Genomic DNA, 20,837 nt, shown 5'->3' with positions numbered 1-20,837 from the left:
GGAGGCTGACTGGTGGTGGGCGCTGTGGCAGCGGGCAGGAGGAAGGAGGCTGACTGGTGCTGGAATGCCTGTGCTTCTCTGTTGACTGCCCTTTCCCTCCTCAGTTCTACTTCTCTGGTCTCCTCTCACCCCACTCATCCCCTACATCTTTCTTTTCCGTCAGTACTTTCTTTCTCTCACACTGAGGTACAAATGGTTGATAACAGTTGAGAGTGACAGTTCCCAAGAGCTTTCCCTGGACTACTGTTTTAAAATAATTGTTTATAATGGAAAATGTCAATCACATACAAACAGGATTGTATAAGGAACCCCTGAGTATCCATCATCAGGCCTCAATAATGAACTTATAGCCCACCTGGTTCTTCCATACCCCTGGATTACTGGGAAGCAAATCCAAGCCGTTTCTTTTCAGTATGTGCAGGGGGCTCTCTTAAGCTCCAGTCTGACCATGCCACATGCTGATGAATGACATTTGGTGGCAGGAGAAGGTCCATGCTGCTCCCTGGGTTAGAACAGGCCCTCTGCAATCTGGTGCTGACATCTCTACTTCCCAGGAGGCCCTGCCTTTCCAGCCACGCCCAGTGTTGTTCCCCCACACATCACATTTTAAAAATCTACCACTTACAACAGGTGTTTCCTTTTGTTGGAGTTTTTCATCCTTCAACCCTAGCTCGGAGGCGATCTCTTCTCTGAAGGTTTTCCTGAACTCCCAGATGGAGTGAATCAGCCCCTCCTGTGGGAGCGTATGGCCTGGAGATACCCGTTGATAACACTTATTTATCAGACAGGGTTATACTGCTTTAAGGTAGACACTGTTCTAGGGATTTTTCAATTATGTACTAACTAAGCTGCATAAAATCATTCTTATAAAATCATAGATGGGAAGGTGAGGCATGGACAGGCTTGGGTCACCCAACTAGTAAGTGGCAGAGCTGTGATTGAAACTTGGGCAGTCTGGCTTTCTAATCACTCTGTTGGCTGCTTATTCTAGGACAAGGCCTGTATTTGTTATTAGGCTGGTGCAAAAGTAATTGCGATTCGTGCCATTTTTCTTTTTTGAGACCGAGTCTCACTCTGTCACCCAGGTGGAATGCAGTGTCATGATCATGGCTCACTGCAACCTCCACCTCCTGGGTTCAAGTGATTCTCTTGCCTCAGCCTCTCGAGTAGCTGGGATTACAGACACCCGCCACCACACCTGGCTAATTTTTGTATTTTTAGTAGAGATGGGTTTTCACCACGTTGGCCAGGCTGGTCTCAAACTCCTGAACTCAGGTAATCCACCCGCCTTGGCCTCCCAAAGTGCTAGGATTACAGGTGTGAGCCACCATGCTTGGCCTGTTCTTGCCATTACTTTCAGTGACAAAAACAGCAATACTTTTGCACCAACCTAATGCTGTCTTCCTCTGTGGACAGTGAAGTGGTTGAGAACAGGGACTGGTATTTATGTTCTTCAAGGCCACGGTGCTAAGCCCTGTATCTGGCACACTGCAGGTCTTGAATCCCTGTTGCTGAATGCATGAATGAACATAGGGCATTCTACACGGTCCCTTGGAGAACTTGACATGAACTCCTTGTGCCAGTTACAGTTTCCAGAGAGGTCAGGGTGTTAGGCTAACAGGATTCTTTTTTATTTTATTTTATTGCATTTTAGGTTTTGGGGCACATGTGAAGAACATGCAAGATTGTTGCATAGGCACACATGTGGCAGTGTCACCTGCTGCCTTCCTCCCCGTCACCCACATCTAGCGCTTCTTCCCATGCTATCTCTCCCCAACTCCCCTCCCCCAGCTGTCCCTCCCCCATTTCCCCCCAATGGACCCTAGTGTGTAGTGCTCCCCTCCCTGTGTCCATGTGTTCTAATTTTTCAACACCCGCCTATGAGTGAGAGCATGCGGTGTTTGATTTTCTGCTCTTGTGTCAGTTTGCTGAGAATGATGGTTTCCAGGTTCATCCATGTCCCTACAAAGGACACGAACTCATCATTTTTTATGAATGCATAATATGCCATGGTGTATATGTGCCACATTTTCCCTGTCCAGTCTATCATCGATGGGCATTTGGGTTGGTTCCAGGTCTTTGCTCTTGTAAACAGTGCCGCAATGAACATTCGTGTGCACATGTCCTTATAGTAGAATGATTTATAATCCTTTGGATATATACCCAGTAACGGGATTGCTGGGTCAAATGGAATTTCTGTTTCTAGGTCCTTGAGGAATCGCCACACTGTCTTCCACAATGGTTGACGTAATTTACACTTCCACCAACAGTGTAGAAGTGTTCCTATTTCTCCACATCCTCTCCAGCATCTGTTGTCTCCAGATTTTTTAATGATCGCCATTCTAACTGGCGTGAGATGGTATCTCAATGTAGTGTTGATTTGCATTTCTCTGATGACCAGTGATGATGAGCATTTTTTCATATGCTTGTTGGCCTCATGTATGTCTTCTTTTGTAAAGTAGCTGTTCATATCCTTTGCCCACTTTTGAATGGGCTTGTGTAAACAGGATTCTTAATCTTTTTTTCCATCCAGCGCTGCTGTGGGTTATGGCTCACTCCCTTAATAGAGGGCTGTCTATGGCTCTCACATGGGCGGGCACACTGGAGGGGCTGGATGGGACAAGTGGAGGTGGTGGGGGCCAGGTTTCACACGAGTAGTTTGAAAAAGCCTCTAGTTGTTCTAAGTGCCCTTTGGGTACAGCCGGTTGGTTGAGCTGGAGAGATACGATGCTAAAGCAAAATTCTAGGCAATAGTCCAGAGGTGGACAGGGAATTTGAGGATGCTGGGCACAGACAGGGTCTTCCTTCCATCTCTCAGGCTCTTTGAAAGACCATCCCTGAATTAGACTGATGAGAATGAATGGCATTATTTTCCTTGCAAAAAACATTTTTTCTTCCTCCATGAAGTCTAGTGGAACTGCTACCGAGATTGATTACACATAGGAATGAGCTCCCGGGAAGAAACAGGGAAGTTAGAATGTTGACAACTTTCCCTGCCCTGATTCATTTCAAGGACATGGGTAATTAGCATCTGCCAGCAGACAGAGACAGATGCATACATTCCAACCATTTTGTTACCAAATTTGGATATAAGGTTGTTTTTGGTCCTTGAGGAGATTATTTGCTGGAAATTCCATTATTAAATCCTAGCAGCAAAAGCCTTTCTCTTCTTTCTTCATAGTTCTCACTAATTAGAACCTGCTATTAGTCATGGTCTGGCTGGAACTTAACTACTGACCTACCCTAAGCCTTTTAAACAAGAAGCTTGTTATCACAGTTTTTCAGATACTCTGGCTTGTGTGTGGCAAATCCTCAACCCTGACATCCACGTGCATCGCAGCTCGGTCTGCAAAACACCCTTGGTAACATGCAAAACACCTCCAATGCATTTTGACTATTGGAGCAAAGACCACTCATAAAATGAGAGAAACAGGCCCTAATGTCCAGTTCTGCTGCTTCATGGTCTGACCTCAGGAAAGTAAACTGGCCTAATTAGTCCTCATTATCCTCACCGACAGGAGGGACTAGAACATGGCTGTTAGGTTATCTTCTGCATGCCAACATGACAGACTGGTAGCAGTTGCTTGGAGTGGTCTGCTGAGAAAGGATAGTGGAGATGGTGCTGTGATGGTATCCCATGGGTGAGGGATCATGAGGGGCAAGATTTACCCAGTGTCTGCCAACTCCAGGTTCGCAATACCTTTAGGTCTGTCCTTGCAGAGGTATACAGAATGTGGTTAATGTTCTAGTTGGCCCTAAAGGCAAAATTAACCAGGCAGTAGTTTAGTATTTCAGTATGTTATTTGTAGGTATACATCACCAGAACCTCCAAAAGATGTGGGAATTCTGGGGTCTTAGGTGCACTTCAGAATTTTTAATGTCCTGGTTGACCCGGCCACTTAGACTGAAATATAATTGCTTCTTAGTATGTGTTTATTAACCAGGCTAGGCTATCAGATCCCCAGGTCACCTGGTATATTGCTGGATTAGAGTAGGTAGGGGACCAAAATCGGTGGCATCCCAGGAAGCAATGGATTTTCTGATGGGCGTAGTGTTATTAGAGTGTGAAGAAAATTAGGATTTCTGTAATCTTTAAGCTTAGAAAGTATTCAGATAACCCAACCAGCAATCCATGTTAGAGGTTTTCTAAATCTTAGGTTATATAAGTGTTCAAAGTCATATGAGGTGGGGAGGAGGGAGCTAACATGTTTTAAGGAGCCTATTATAAGCCAGACACTTTATGTAGTCATAACTCAATCTTTCCAACAGCCCCATGGGGGTGGTAATATAGTAATTTAATAGTATTATATAGGTGAGGAACTGGTGATTCAGAGTCATGTAATAACTTTCGCATTGTTGCATAAGGAGAGACACGGAAAGTCAGCCTTCCCAACAGTCTGGACTCTGATCACAGCACATTTCGTACGAAGACTTCTGCATGTTTGGTAACTTACCAATGCATGAGGACCCCAGTAACTTGATATTTCTGACAACCAGAAAGTGGTATTTAAAAAGACCCATTCATGATAAAGATGTTGTAAGCCAACTATCAGTATAAATCATTACTATGGGAATTTTGAAGATATTAAAATTGGAAATGGTTTTTAAGCCATTAAGAAGTACTTTTTTATGTTCAAGTAATTGAAAAGCTAGTCAAAACTTCTTTATTTATTAACATCAGGTTTCCCAAGTACTTCCGTATGTCATTTATTGCTCACCAAGTTCAAGAAATATTTAAAAGCCATGAATAAGAATTAGGCTTTCTTTAAAAAAGCTAAGGATTAAACAAGAGGCTAGTTTAGCTACCTAGACATGTAAAAATAAAGAAGAATAGACTTGGTGCTTGCAAGTGAGTTGAGGATGATAGAAAACAGACTTGCTCAATTTGCATTTCAAGTCTGTCTCTCTGTCTAGAGGAGGCTTGTGTCCTGAAGAAGATAAAACCATCAGTAACGGGGAACTGAGCCATGTAGGAAATAAGATGATAAAACTATATGGAACCAACTTAAGTGGCTGTAAGTCTCAAGACCTTGGGCAATGACCTGGAAGGGTAGTGAGACAAGAACTTTGCATGTGAGAACTCCAAACCCCTGCGTGTTACCCCTTAGCGCACAGAGGAAAACAAAAGCAAGAGCAAAAAACTGCAGTCTTCAAGATGGAGAAAAAGATTTCCCGTGTGTACTGAAGACCAGCTGGCTTGATGCTGGTTGAGGCCAAAATCTAGAGAATGTTATTAAAACGGACTCTTAATCGTCAGAACCAGAAGTGTGGATCACCCCAGGCAAGCTTTGGGTTTTCCAAGAACAGAATGAGGCCAGAATTATCTGACACTCTCTTCTAGTATATTATACTTTAGTAATTATGTCTGAATTTTAGTAGTGAGTTTCTTAAAATAGTAAATGTTTTAAAAATGGTTATTATGGGCTAGATTTTATCCAAGCACTTTATATTACCTCATTTAATTGTGTCATCCACATTTGAGGTAGATACTATTATCTTCATTTTTTAAAATAAATTCAAAGATTTACTTTTTTCTGTTTTTTACCTTTAAAAAAATTTATTTCTTATGCTTTACTGAGGTACATGGGCAGATTGTGCAAGTTTGTTACATAGGTATACACATGCCATGGTAGTGGTTTGCTGCATCCATCACCCCATCATCTACATTAAGTATTTCTCCTAATGTTATCCCTCCCAATCCCCCCACCCACTGCTATTCCTCCCCTGTTGGTGGGAATATAAATTAATTCAACCTTTGTGGAAGACAGTATGGCAATTCCTCAAGGATCTAGAAATAGAAATACCATTTGACCCAGCAATCCCATTACTGGGTGTATACCCAAAGGATTATAAATCATTCTATTATGAAGACACATGTATTATCTTCATTACATAGATGAGGAAGCCAAGGCCCTGAGATTAACACATCATATTTAGGGCCCATGTGTCATGTCCTGAGGTAATTCAGTATGAAGGGCCCATATGTCAGGTCCTGTGGTCAATTCTCTAAATGATAAGTAATGGTCTTGTGACTTTGCGTCAGTCATTATATCCTGCTCCAGATGGTAAATATGCTCATTAGTTGGGTGACTTTTCGAAGCTGGGAAAATGTTATAGAAATGAGACCATCCTGGTCAACATGGTGAAACCCCGTCTCTACTAAAAATACAAAAAATTAGCTGGGCATGGTGGTGCGTGCCTGTAATCCCAGCTACTCAGGAGGCTGAGGCAGGAGAATTGCCTGAACCCAGGAGGCGGAGGTTGCAGTGAGCCGAGATCGCGCCATTGCACTCCAGCCTGGGTAACATGAGTGAAACTCCGTCTCAAAAAAAAAAAAAAAAAAAAAAAAATAGAGACAATGAGATAAATCAAATTTATAGTGTTAATACTTTGGTGTGGTTTAGAGATATGTTTTATAATCATTTGGATATTTTAAGGTGTTAAGGAATTCAGAATATTGGATAATCTGATTGCAATCTGAAATGCATAATTTACATTAGACTAATACTAATTTTAAAGATGTCACAGACTTTAGGTTTTTAAATGGTATTGAAATGTTTATTATACATTTTGTTTTACTTACTACATTAATTGCTTAGAAATTGCTTAAGTGCTTAGAAAATTTTGTTTTCTAGGTTTGTAGGTTATGCTTTCTTTTAAAAAGCTAAGGACTATATAAGATGTTGTTTGAGCTACCCAGACAAAGTAAAAATGAAAAAGAGTGGACTTGGTGCTTGCAAGTGAGTTGAGGATGATAGAAAACAATTACACCTACTCAATTTGCATTTCAAGTCTGTCTCTTTGTCTAGAGAAGGGTTTGTGTCCTGAACAAGATAAAACCAACTTTTGGAGTGTTTGAGAAAATCAGATATGTCAAATGTGTAAAATTTAAAATGTGCCTGAGGGAATTTAATTAACTGAATTTATAAATTGGATTATTTAAAATTTAATCTTTTAAACTGAGCTAACTGAAGTAATCAAAGAAAAAGAGACCATGAATTCTTATTTTTTAAGATGGATTCTTACTCTGTTGCCCAGGCTGGAGTGCAGTGGAGTGATCTCAGCTCGCTGCAATTACCTCCAGGGTTCAAGCGATTCTCCTGCCTCAGCCTCCTGAGTAGCTGGGATTAGAGGTACCTGCCACCACACCTGGCTAGTTTTTGAATTTTGAATAGAGACGGGTTTCACTATGTTGTCCAGGCTGGTCTCCAACTCCTGACCTCAAGTAATACAGCTCCCTAAGTGCTAGGATTGCGGGCGTAAGCCACTGCACCTGGCCTGAATTCTTGTTTTTATATAAAATACTAGATTTATAACAAGACTTTTAGGTTGAATTTAAAGGCTTAGGCAACACTAGTCTTTTGAATGTACACTTTGAATATATTTAATTGATTAAAATTCCATTTCTTTGGAGTGGTCCCTTGAGTGCACAATATTCCCACAGATATTCAAAAGCTCAAATGATAATAGTAAGCACACAGTAAGTGGTAGTTACACATGGTCCTTCACTGTTGATGGTTCATTTAACTATTTTTGACTTTACGATGGTTCAAAAGCAATGCACATTCAGTAGAATGTCAATAAATTACAAAAAATCTTCAACACTTGAGTATAAAATAGGCTTTGTGTTAGATGATTTTGCCCAACTGTAGGCTAATGCAGGCATTCTGAGTACCTTTAATGTAGATTAGGCTAAAGTGTGATGTTCAGCAGGTTAGGTGTATTAAATGCATTTTTGACTGAACAATATATGTATTTTGTTGTTCTTTTTTTGATTTTTTTTTTTTTGCGGAGTCTCGCCCTGTCGCCAGGCTGGACTACAGTGTTGTGATCTCAGCTCACTGCAGCCTCTGCCTCCTGGGCTCAAGCAATTCTCCTGCCTCAGCCTTCTGAGTAGCTGGGACTAAAGGCGTGTGCCATCATGCCCAGCTAATTTTTGCACATTTAGTAGAGACGAGGTTTCACCATGTTGGCCAGGATGGTCTTGATCTCTTGACCTCGTGATCCACCTGCCTTGGCCTCCCAAAGTGCTGGGCTTACAGGCATGAGCCACTGCACCCAGCCAACTTCACAATATTTTAACATATGATAAGCTCATCAGGACATACCTTATCATAAATTGAGGAGCATCTATATAATTAACAGTGATTCTTGCCTTCCCTGTTGTCCTCTAGAATCCCTGCAATAAAACTTCCATGATAGTGTATGTATTCTTGTGACCCTGAGGGTCCTGATTAGTCACAGGTAAGAATTACTCCAAACAACAAAACAGTACTTCTTTGAGTCAATAATTTTATTACTATTATTTTTCACACTGAGGAGACTTAGTTACATAAAGTGATATTCTATGAACTGATGATCAGTAGTAGAAGCACAAAGGTATGGACAGTGAAACAAGAAGAAACGCTGTTTATCAGAATGAAGTCCAGTGACAGAAGTACATACTCCAAACAGTCTATGTACAAATAGAGCTTCCTGCCTATGTACAGACATATTCACAGAGAATAAACTGACATAGTATCGCCATGTATCCCATCATCCAGTGAAAATTGCTCATAATAAACACAACACACACAAAATGACAGAAGTAATTTGGAAGTGCATCCATTGGAGTTTTGTAGGGGTGAGGATAGGGGTTACAATGCTCCTTTAAAATGGAGGGGAACAAAGGAAGCATGAGACCACATCCATCCTAAAAAAGAGCCTTTACAAAAATGGCATTCTGATATTTTTAACACAAACTGTCTAAAAGACAGTTTATATATTATAGAGCAAATGTCTATGTTGGAGTCAACATTGACAACATGATCTCTGTTTTAACCATGTCTGAAGAACAAAAGTATAATTTCTCTTTCCTTTAGTGCTAGCAGCAACTTCACTGAATCAGGAAGGTAATTTTGCTATTCGTAATTTGATGGCTTTTTGAGTTTGTGGATTGCTTGAAGGTGGAAGCTGTTGCTTCCGGAGGTTTTTGACTTGAGAAATATCAAGGCTAGATGCAGGGCTTATATATGAACTTTGTATGTAGGGCTCAATAGGGCAATTCAGTAACAGAGACTCCCTCTTCTGAATAGAGTCTCAGCCCTTTAGAGAAACTCTTTTAGATCACAAAACATCCTCCAACAGAGGAGTATCACTGGCCCTTGGTTCAGATACCCTTTCTTTAGGGCAAATTGGCCATTTAAGCATAAAATTGATGGGGCTGTCCAATTTAGTATGTTTACTCTATGTAGATAATTTAGGTACCCAGTTCCGGTGGATATTTCTAGACTATTCAGTTCTTTTTAGTCATTATTTTACTTTCACTCAAGTGATATAAAAGGGCTGGGTATGGTGGCTCATGCCTTTAATCTCAGCACTTTGGGAGGCCAAAGCAGGAGGATCTCAGGAGCCCAGGAGTTTGAGACAAGCCTGGGTAACAGAGGGATACTCTGTCTCTTAACAACAACAACAAAATTAGGCATGGTGGAATGTGCCTGAGGTCCCAGCTACTTAGGAGGCTGAGGTGGGAGGATCGCTTGAGTCCAGGTCTTTGAGGCAGTACTGAGCTATGATTGCACCACTGCACTCTAGCCTGGGTGACAGAGCAAGACCCTGTCTGTTAAAGAAAACTATATAAACATTTGCGATGAAGTGAAACATTAAAGTTTTAGTTGTAGGGACAACTTTATATATGTGTTTGTAAACAGTTTACCATGCTAGGTTAGAAATTGTGTATTTTAGCAGAGAGGGGGGAAAAAACACCAATGCATTATGAAGTATGCTGTTTTACATGTCCTCCCAAGGAAGGTTAATAATTTTGGCATAAGAAATTATGTATCTCTATCTGCCATTTTTATAAGGAAACTTATTAGACCTATCCTGTATTTCTATTAAAGCTCAAACACACCCTACATTTCCCAGGTATATGTTTGCTAATTATCTGTTTCACTCTCTGTATGGGTGAACCTTGCTTTACATAACAAAATGGATTCCTGAAAAACAATCTACAATTTTAAAATAATTTCCATGTAGTATTAGAACTTGCTATTTAAAGAAACTGTAGAAGCTATTTTGAGAATGAAGAATGCTTTTGTGAAATGAATAATTTCTTTGATTTTTCAAAGTTTTATTAAACCACACATCTAAAATTTATAAGTAGATTAGAATTGTCTAGAACAATAATTATAGGTAATAAAAAATAGAACAGATCAACACCAATTTACAACAAACAATACAAAACAGGAATGACTCATGGACTGCTTATTGACTGACTATATTCAGAAGCCCTGAATATATGTATTATTGGTATTTTATGGCTTTAATTAAGACAATTGTCTCTTATGAAGTACTATAAAGTGCAATATTAAAAAATTAAAAAACCCAAAAGGCATCCATTGTCCTTCAGTTTTATTCTGATGAGAAGAATTGGAGATTTGTTTAATTAAATGGCAAGAAGTTATCTATCCTTAATTCATGCATGTAATTTCATTTTTAAGATAATTTTATTCAGGGTTTCAGACGTTTTTCACTTTTCTATTTTCCATGACATGATTTAAAAAGTAAGTATTTTCTTTTGGTTAGCTGAGTATTTTAGAGAACTGTTAGTCTCCAAGGCCTTAGTTACTTACGGATCCATTATGAAGGAATATGCAGAATATGTAAGAATGCAGAAACAAATTCCCATCCTTTTGGTGAACCCTAGCCAATGAGAAAAGTCCTATCCAACCTACCACACAAAAGGATGTGAATATACTGCAGTACTAGTCAATAAGTGGAGAGCCAACTATTTCCCCCAATTCCATATTCAAAATAAAAATATTGATTCCTCTTGGTAAATTAGTAAGTGCAGGCCCAGAGTTTTGGAGTAATCTAAAGTGGTGTCTCCTCGATTCTGAGTCCTTTGTGAGTCTGAGATTATGACTTAATGACCTTAAAAACAGTGTGTGATCTTGACTTCACCAGGGCTTCATGGTCATGCCGCATCCAGTATAGTTCAACACTGTTCAGACCTTATCCTTGTGTCCTGATTAGTCATTAGATTTCATCATTTAAGACCAATATAAAGAATTTAAAAAGGCTTAGTAGAGAGGAACTAGGAAAATTAAGAGGATTAAAAGACTCAAAGAAAAATCTAAAGATAGTTTTAATGACAATAGGTAAAGAGTCACATAGTGGTGACTTCTAACTATGTCTGGGGTGAAGAGTGCCCAGATGCAGTTATTTTTTGCCAAAAAAAAAAAAAAAATAGGTTAAGTCATTAAGTGGAGGGGCTTGGGTTAACCTGGAGGGAGACTGTTTCTGATGCTGATGGTTGTTAAACATTGAGCTGGGTCACACCAGCATCTATGCTGGACTCTGCCCTGTAAGAGGACTATCCTTTGGATTAGGGTTATAGGCTAGACAAACCCTCTTAATGGAATGAAATCTTTGGTGGGAGCCTACGCAAACTCCATGGCATTCTTTCAGACTTAGATGTTTGTCTGTTTTTACAAATTCAGTTAGGTTTTCCAGTCTTTCAATGAATCATCTAGTAGAAGTGCTCTGGCTGAGATAATAGGGTGATCTATAAAGTCCCTCACTATTCGTGTGCAAATTTAAAAACAGTTGTCTATCCAGTCCTAATTGCAGGGTCATTTTTGCCTCTCAAATGCTGCCTGACTTGTAGATGTACTTGTCCTTTGTAGCGATTTCTCACTGTTAAGAAATCTGTCCCTAAGCATATTAAGGACCTCTGTGGAGTTTGGGTAGTTCTGAGCAAGGCTGGCACCCCACATGACAGGAAGGCATGTAAAATGCCAGCGCGTACATGAGTTGGGGGAGTCAGCGTGGAAAACAGATTCCTTCCAGAGCAAACATGAGTGTGCCTATGATTTCTACAGACTCCTACCTGCTCCTGGTGATTACATGCCACAGCCTGTGCGGGTCCAAAGCTCCTGGTGAATTGAAAGGAGTATTGCCATGGTGGAATAATAAGTAATAGGGTTGAGCTGGTTCTGAGTAGTTCCCTTATTGCTTTTCTTGTTTGCTATATATTTCAAAATGTATGAAGCTGTGAGATTAAAAATGAAACACAAAGATAGAGGCAGAATCAGAGACCTAACTGTAAATAGATGGTGGAACAGGGCAGGGTTTTCTTTCTTTCCCAAGGTCTTCTTGAGAAGGTTTATTTTTTATTTTTTTTAAATCTAAAACTATATGGGCTCTTGTAATTGGCTAAACATAGCCTGATATTTGTAACCATTTTAAACTACATAGGGATATATTTCAATGTGACGCTTGTTTTCTTGGGAATCCTAGGAAATTAATACCTCCTTTCTTCCCTTTCCTTATTCTTCTATTTTTTTCTCCTAACCCTCTCTTAATGATGAGGCCTTACCTAGTAATTGAAGACAATATTGTTGAGAGAGGTATAGGGGTTGAGGATGCATCTTTTAAAAATGTTAAGCTGGATGGTCAAGGAAGATCTGGCTTAGCAAGAGTGAGCATTGACTTCTATGCCCTCAGGAGACAGTTGTTTTCTCCAGAAATCATCCTGAGAACAGCTTCACTTCGTTTCTTCTTCTGGAACAGAGCTGCCACCTACTTACTGGAAAAACAATCTGTCCAGGTGCAAAGAAGCATGGCATCCACATAATCTTGCGTGTGGGGGGTTTGGGTGTGTGTTTGGTAGATGTGGGGAGGAAAGCACACTGTCATGTTCTGAAATGCTTGCCATCAGACCCCTGTTACATGGTCCAATGCAGTAATTTCTGCAGAGCATTTAACACAAGTTCCATCTTCAACTCTATCTGGCCAGCTGCTCTACCAGGTGTCATTTCTTTGGTCAGCTTTTTGTTAGAGTGGTCTGGGGGTGGGCTCCCTTTGCAGTTCCTCTCTCCTCTCACTGGTCCAGAGGCCTTTAAAAGCTATGTGCAGTGGTGGGGAGTTGGCCGACTCTCTCCCTGCCCAGGAATGGATGTACGTTAATGTTGTCAAATGTCTAATCAGCGAGGCAGTTGTGTTTTGCTGAAAGGGCTCCAAACCACCTGATTCATGTCTTCCCTATAAAATACATTATAATGGCCCTTGTCAGGTGACACCTGTTAGAAGCCTTACAAAGCATTTTCCCTGAATATGAAACAGTCTCCGCCTCTTTTTATAATCTCCTGGGCAAGGCTTTGGGACATTCTGCTGCATCTGCCAAGTATATTAAACAACTCCATCCCTTAGTCCAAGCATACAGCACTGCTCTGTCACTGCTTGACTCGGTTTAGGTCCTGGGAAGTCGCATGAACACCATCTAATCTTCAGTTTCAGTTCATCAGGATCTGGTCAGGTTCAGAGGGCAGCTGGAGATAGCATGGGTATTCTCAGATGCAATTTACGAGTTTCTATTTGGGAACTGTCAGTTTGAGCCAAGCTGCTCTGCGGCCTTGGAAGTATGGGGGAGGGTGGGTGGTGACAGCAAGCAAGACCTGCTTGGTTTGCTGTGAGTAAATGAAATCATTTGTGCGCAACTCATTTTATTTTAGATTGATTAGTACAATGTTGGCTCTTGAATTGGTGATATCTTTTATACCCTGCTCCAGAGAAGCAAAGAGAATATCTGCAGTCTAAATTTTTGCTCTGTATTTTCTGTTGTGTATTCTTTGCCTCTATATCAGCATTAGGGATATGGCTGACCATTTCCTTAAGGCTATAAATCGATATTCTTAGGGTGGGGAAATATGGGTACATACATGTATATTTGTATATATATATGTGCATGGAACAAAACTACCTTATGAAATCAGGAAGAAATGTTCCCTTTGGTTTGTGTGCATGACTTTCCTTTTCCTTGACTTTGGCAAACTTGATGCTCCCTGCTTTAGAATCCTGAATGTGATAGGGTCAGAGGGTGATGATATAAGTCATATTATATGTGTACATATAGATCTGGTATAAAGATAAATGTATATTTATATATGTATATACACAGGCATGCAGGAAAAGGAGTTAGAGATGACTTGCTCTAGAAACCATAATGGGGAAAGTTCTTATAATTATACCAATGAGTTGAATGGTTCAAAGACCCACTGTTGCACTCAGTACACATCTCTCTGAATTGACCCTAGCCCAACACATAACCACTTACTCACAGACACAGAAATGAAGGGAAAGCAAGGGCAGGCTGTGAAATCACTTGTGTCTGTAGGTCAGGCTTGGTGCACATGACTGAGGTGGGAAGTGGGCTGGAAATACTGTCTTCTCAAATGCAATTTCACATGGAAGACCACAACACTTCCTGTGAAGTGGAGCTCCCAGACAAACCAAGGGCACCACAGCTACTTGGATCAGCCTTCACTGTGAGCTGGGAGTAAATGGGAGGGAGTGAGGAGGCAGGGGGAGGATCAGAAATAAGAAGAGGGTTGCACCAGAGCTCCTTCAACTTTGGTTTTACATAGTCTGTTTGCAGCTGAGTCGGTCACCTATTTAAACCTTCTTTGAAACAACACACCAGTCAATAATATAAAATCCATACAGTAACCAACTTTGCTGCCCTTCAAGAAATACACAGGGAAAACAACTGGAGTTTTTAAACGTAAAATTCACTTCCTCATTCTTTCACTCTAAGGAAGCAGCACAAGTTCTTGCCCCAGGACTAAGTCCTAACCTCGATGAATGTGATTCATTCCCGTTAGGTGGCAGGTCCCACTGAGCACCTCTATTGGATGGTGTTTCAATGTCTTGGCAGGCATTGTCACACATCTGAGGACCCCACTCTGCCAAGCTGGAGAGACTTGAAAGCCAGTCTCTGACCGGCAGCCATCTTGATTTCTTGTTTTCCCAGGGGGCCTCGGGTTTAAGGTGCTTTTTGCTTCTGGGTGAAGAGCAATGATGGGCACTTCCTGTTATTGCCATGATCTGTGGGGTAAGCTGAGGTTTTCTGGAAGGAATATTGAGCTTGATCTGGGGCTGTCAGGTTACCTTTCCTCTTACTCCGCTGTGAGTTCTGCATGCTGTCTTCCCACGTTAAGAGGTATGTGCTCACAACAAAATCATAGCAGCCTTCAATGACAGAATAGGTTGGAGATGGGAACACACGTGGTGAAGTTTCCCACATGCCATATGTACCAACTTAGACTTAGGATGGGTACAGAATAATGACCCATCCTTGATTCACTTTTTCAATTGATTTTAAGGAAAAGCATGACTTAGATAAATGAAAAGCACTCTTTTTTTTTTTTTTTTCTCTCTCGGTAATGGGTATAAGCAATCTACGCGGTTCTTCATTGATTTAGTTTGCCTATTTTTTTCCCCCTTGCTGGTTTTATTTTCTACTGACATAGATCTTAGAAATCATATAAGATGTCACATAGAACTTAGGGGCACTGAATGCATGAAATTAAAATATTCCATGTAACGAGCAAAATCAAGAAATCAAATTGTTGGAATGAATAGCTTCCTTACACAAATTTCAAGCTATCAAATACAGTGTACTCTAAAAACTAGAGAGAGTTCTAGATGGAGTCCTGATGGAAGAAGAGACATAGATGTTACAAGAACTTTAACCAAAGCCTGGTCCTGGTACAACTTGACCTGGCACTCAGAAACCTTCCTGGGGTGCACTGAGTGTGCAAATGCCTTTCCAAGCATCTCTACGCTGCCTCAACCCAAGCAGAGTTAATTTAGTGCTATTGGGAATAATGATTTCTGCAGACACTACAGCCCTTTATGACTACATTAGAAAACGTTTTAAAGAACTATGCCCTTACATCCCATTAGGTGGCAAGGCCCACTAAGCACCTCTACTGGATGGTTTCTTATCGCACATCTAAGCTCTCTTGGCAGCCCTTAGCATCAAAATATATCTAAATGACAATCACAGCTAAGTTTACCCACCTTCTTTTGATGATAATGGGACATGCGCTGGAAGAATACAGGTTCAGTTTATATAGTCTTGCTGTCCTAGAAAAAGCACTAATTTGCTTTGTAGTCATATATTCTACTTGCATGCTGCGACAATATAAGAACAAAACAAAAAACCCAACCCTGGTTGTTACTTCCTCGCTTCCCCAAACCAGTGTTCACCTGGTCTGGGTTTTTAATCTCTGTCTGTCCTAAGTACCCTGAGTTTCTCGGTCAGGGTACTCCGGTGGAGGTGGGCAGATATTCTCCCTGTTTTGCTTATGGGAATGTTTTGGAAGGCTCAGCTCAGGGCCCCTATGGACCTTCTCCACTAAGCCCTCCTCCCTGCAAACTATTTCCCTAAACCATCTACCTTACCAGGCAGGATCTCAGCAAGTCCAAGGTAGCTGAAGGTCACCACAATGCTACCTTTGTCTATTGGTTCCATTAGTTCACCTGTTGCACTTAAGAGGTAAAGCCCAGACTGCAGGTTGATGCCCCTCTTCAAATAAGTACTATAAATATACTAGAGCTATCCCTGAAAAGATGCATTTGTACTTATATATATATATATATCTCTGATTTTATATATATATATATAATTTTTCTTTGTGTCTATTTACAGGTATGTACTAATCTATAGGTATGGAAGGAGAGCTATAGTACAGGAACAGGCAGGATTTGTGTGTTCATGTGCGTATATTTATAATATGTATATTTATAGGTATATATATATAGAGCCTCTGTCCTTGTTTGCATCGAATGTACCTCCGACCAGCGAGGAGTACCTGTCAGTGGTGAATGGGGAGAAGCCTCATAATGATGGTTCTCTTGTCTCTTATGTGAAGTCATTTTGGTAGGCAAGGTGGAAGCAGCCTGTGAAGTGAATGGGCCCAGTGTGAATCCATCTCTCCTCAAATCCACCAAGGAGGGACACTTGGCACCCAGGGCTATGTGCCAGCTGCCTCTTCTCAAGAGGTCAAGGAGCCAAGAGCCGAGAGTGGGGAGGGACCATTCATGCTGTTGGTGCAAGATATGGCTTTTCCTGCTAGATAGAGACAGGGCATGTAAGAATTCTGTCTTCTAGGAGAACGCTCACCACCAGGAACACAAAGTAGAGGCCAAACATGATGAAGCCCAGGATTTTGTTCATTCGCCACTTGCAGAGGGCAATGGAGAGGATGACGAAGAGCAGCATGATGAAGAGAAGGACGATGGCACAGAATAGGCCATTGCTGCTGACAGCCACTGGCTGGAATCTGTGAAGGATGGTGTACAGGAGCCAGGGCAGTGGGAGCCTGTGCAGGAGCAAAGCAGGGCAGAGGGGAGTGGGAAGACAAGGAGTAGTCAGACACGTTGAAGAAGGCAAACAACCAAACATTACGCTCTCAGGAACTCTAATCTGAAAAGCATGTCTCATTAGGTTCACTATATCTCGGGTGTGGCGGGCCCAGACTTTAAAAGCCTTTGTCCATGTCCTGACTGAATTCAGAACAGAGGGAGCAGTCAGACATCAAAGAAATGACTGCTGTAGGTGATTTCTGCATTTGTGAATTTGATTGGAAATTGTTTTGTTTCCTTCCTAGTTGAGATTAAAATGTTGCTTTCAGTCCCAAAAAGGTGAATAGCAGGATTTGCACAGGGTGAAGGGAGCAGGCAGGTATAAAAAAGTCATAGAAATGGGTGGTGAAAATGGGAAAAAAATTAAAAAATGGAGACAAAGAATAGCAACGACTTAACAGTCTAAAGGCAAGTAAAATCAAATGACAGTGGTGGGGGTCTGAAGTTTATTCTGGGAAAGACGTTGTCAATGGTTTGATGAGAAATTGGTCTTTCTGAAAGATTTAAGGAAGACGGTGTCTTCCATTTTTTGATGTGTGTTTAAAAAAAACTTTATATTTTTATACCTGTTTTCTCCCTTTTCATTCAGCTTTTAAAATCTGAGGATATCCTATGTTTCCTATCCAGAGTGGTGATTCTGAAAGCCCTCAGGAAAGCTAGTTGCCAGGATACCACAAGAGTTGACTAGAACTCTGGGTAAGGAAGATGGCTGGAAGTGCAGGGCTCAGGGGACATGGACATTGTCAAGTGGCTAGTGATAGGCATCCGGCTCTGCTCACCAGCCTAATGATAGCATGGTGGCTAAGAGATCCTACTTGGCTGGCCGAGCCTTCTGCATGACAGAAATAGCTAAGTGAGGTTCAGTTTTGGCTTAGTCTCAGGGTGTGGAAGAGGAGGTGCTCTTTCGAAACATTACGTTCTCCAAAGGAAGAGAAATAATGAGAGTGAAAGGGGCAGTGAGTTTACTTATCTGCCTCCTCTGCTGGAGAGAGGGAATTGGAAGGTAGAGCCCATGAAGTGTAGATGTTTGAAATTCCAGGCCTGGCACATGCAGCCCCTCACTGGGTGCATATGTTAACCTGGGCCAAGCTGAAGTGATTGATGTGACTACCTTGCAGGGATCAGTACAAGCACTTTGCCCACTAGAAGCTGGCCAGGAGGTGCTTGCTTATGTGAACTTGTCGGGGAGGGGTTCCAAGCCAGGGAACAAGGGGGTAATTCCAGTTCTCAGCAAGAGAGGGCAGCCCTGGCATCCTGGGGTCGGCAGTGAAAAGTCAGAAAAGGGAAGGGGAGGGCCTGAGAGTGGGAATGATGCCAAAATGAGAGCCATTGACAGGAACTTGTACGGGAAACTCTTTTTCCATCTCTTGTAAAGAAAAGACCGAAACACATTTTATTCTTATTAAAATGCGCATGCACGCGTGCTCTCTCTCTCTCTCTCTCTCTCTCTCTCTCACTCTCACTCACTCTTCTAGTGAAGTTGAGTTTGATAGCACTACAAATGGCTTGCAAAAACCTTTTGGGGAAAATTACACTTTTTATGCCTTTTGGTCTCTATCAATTCAATTGTCAGGAATTAAGTATAAAACTCACTTAAAATGTAGGTGAAACTACTCAGAAAAATGATCATTTCAATGTTACTTTGAATAATAAAAAACTGGGTATCTCTAATAACCTCTAATATTAGGGAACTAGTTAAATAGCAAGTAAATGTAATATTGTATAGCTGTTTAAAATCACAAGCTTAGAATGACACAAGAAAATAACCATAATATAATTCTAAGCTAAAAATGAAAGATGCATACATATGCACAAAAAGCAATGTAATTTCAATCATGTGAAATACACAATTAAAAAAGTGTGGTGAGTTACTGTTTATTTTCTAAATCTGAGTATATGTTAATTTTAGAAGCATAAGGAAAATGCTGGCAAAGCTATGAAGAAACTTTTACACTTAATATATTGTTAATGACATCACTCTATTGTCAAAAATGTTACAAGCTAGTATAAATTCTTGGGAAATAACTTATTGGAAAAGAAATATACAAAATACATCATTAGACATTAAGATGTCCAAAATATTTAGTTCATTAATAATGCTAAAAGGAATTTATCCTAACAAAGTAATTAGGAGGTTTTTCTGCATCAAGGTGTTCATCAACATTCTCACAGCAAAAAATTAAAGAAAATCCTATTAAATGATAATTAAAAAAACCCGCTGAAAAACAAAACATCAAGAGGGAATATTTGAAGCTACAAAATGTTAGTTATTAGAGCTATAGTCTTAGAAAAATGGCTGATATGATTTACTAATTTATTCACAGATGCCTCTCTATGCCAGGCATATATTGCTTTAAAATGGAAAAATAAAAGCCTTCCAAGAAGACAAAACTGAATATTTTACTAAGAAAACTTTGTGAAATGTATGGAAGAGCACATACATATTGTTTCTGGGTAATAGGATTAGGAGTGATTTTTCTTTAAACTTCCATTTGTGTGTGTGTGTATACAATTTAAGAATAATGAACAAAAAGCATTTTGTAATTCTTTATAACACACTATAGAACATTACTATTTTTTTTTTTTTACAAGAGATTGTCCAAGAACACTACTATGAATATATGGACCACAGATTTGATAAACGCTGTTTACAGTAGGGACAACTTCCTTCAAAACATATACCTTTTAAGGCATTCATTCATTTATTCATCCATCCATCCCACAAACATTTGTCAAACAACTACCAAGCATAGCAATGTAGTAAGCCCTGATGAGTTTCTTGCTCTTGGGGATGCACAGTCTAGCAGGCAGATACACCACGACAAGAATAAGATATACAGAGAATCGATAGGGGCAAGAACCTCGAAGTCAGGCCCAGGAGAATCAGAGAAAACAGGATTTAAATTATCACGAAAGGATAAGTCAGGGGTTTTCAGTCAGACAAGCACGGAGAGCTCTGCAGTGAGGGCTCACGTGTGGTTCAGATAGTGGACACTCGTAGCAGAGTTTTATGCACAGAGTGCTGCCACTGATAATACAGACTCTGTTCAAACCTTAGCTACCTCATTTACTAGTTGTGTGAACTCTGGGCCCCTTCAGTGTTTTTAATCTGAATAATAGGGGTGATAATACATACCTAATAGAATTATTGTGTGGCTTAAATGGAGAAAAATGTATATACAGTGCACATGGTAGACAATGTATGAAAAATATTAAGGTCATGAAAAGGTGTAAGAACAATATTCAAGATATTTAATGAGAAAGTAGGTGCTTTTAGTGAGGTTCCAAACTCAAGTGTTAGGAGCCCAGTACTCCTGGGAACATAATGATAACATCTTATGTCTTATTTTCCCAGGGTACTGATGTTCAAGGTTATTTGTCAGACTACTTTTACTTTTGACAAGTTAAATAAAATGGTATTGATCACAGCACTTCTCCCCAATCTGATCCACTTTAGCCATTATTCATATTGAGAGGTCACGTTTGTTTCCCTGCAAGAACAAATCTTACCTTCTGGCTTTCAAAAGATCTAGAATATCGGCCGGGCACGGTGGCTTATGCCTGTAATCTTAGCACTTTGGGAGGCTAGGGCAGGTGGATCATCTGAGTTCAGGAGTTCAAGGCCAGCCTGGACAGCATGATGAAAC

General features: G+C 40.5%; 1 protein-coding gene across 3 annotated transcripts in view; it reads right to left on the bottom strand.

Moving 5' to 3' along the window:
• Positions 1 to 8,272: 8,272 nt before the first annotated feature.
• Positions 8,273 to 20,837, bottom strand: part of SLC24A2 (solute carrier family 24 member 2) — a 277,206-nt gene continuing 264,641 nt past the window's right edge. For all 3 annotated transcript variants that reach the window (XM_017500645.2, XM_017500646.2, XM_037728523.1), the window contains one exon: positions 8,273 to 17,147. In XM_017500645.2, the coding sequence (XP_017356134.1) occupies positions 16,898 to 17,147 (250 nt within the window). In that variant the 3' untranslated portion in view covers positions 8,273 to 16,897. The remainder of the gene's footprint in view (positions 17,148 to 20,837) is intronic.

The sequence above is a fragment of the Cebus imitator genome, unplaced genomic scaffold, assembly GCF_001604975.1.
Source record: "Cebus imitator isolate Cc_AM_T3 unplaced genomic scaffold, Cebus_imitator-1.0 Scaffold267, whole genome shotgun sequence".
Taxonomy (NCBI): Eukaryota; Metazoa; Chordata; class Mammalia; order Primates; family Cebidae; genus Cebus; species Cebus imitator.
Note: the sequence above shows the minus strand (reverse complement) of the source record. Positions and strands in the feature narration are given on the sequence as shown.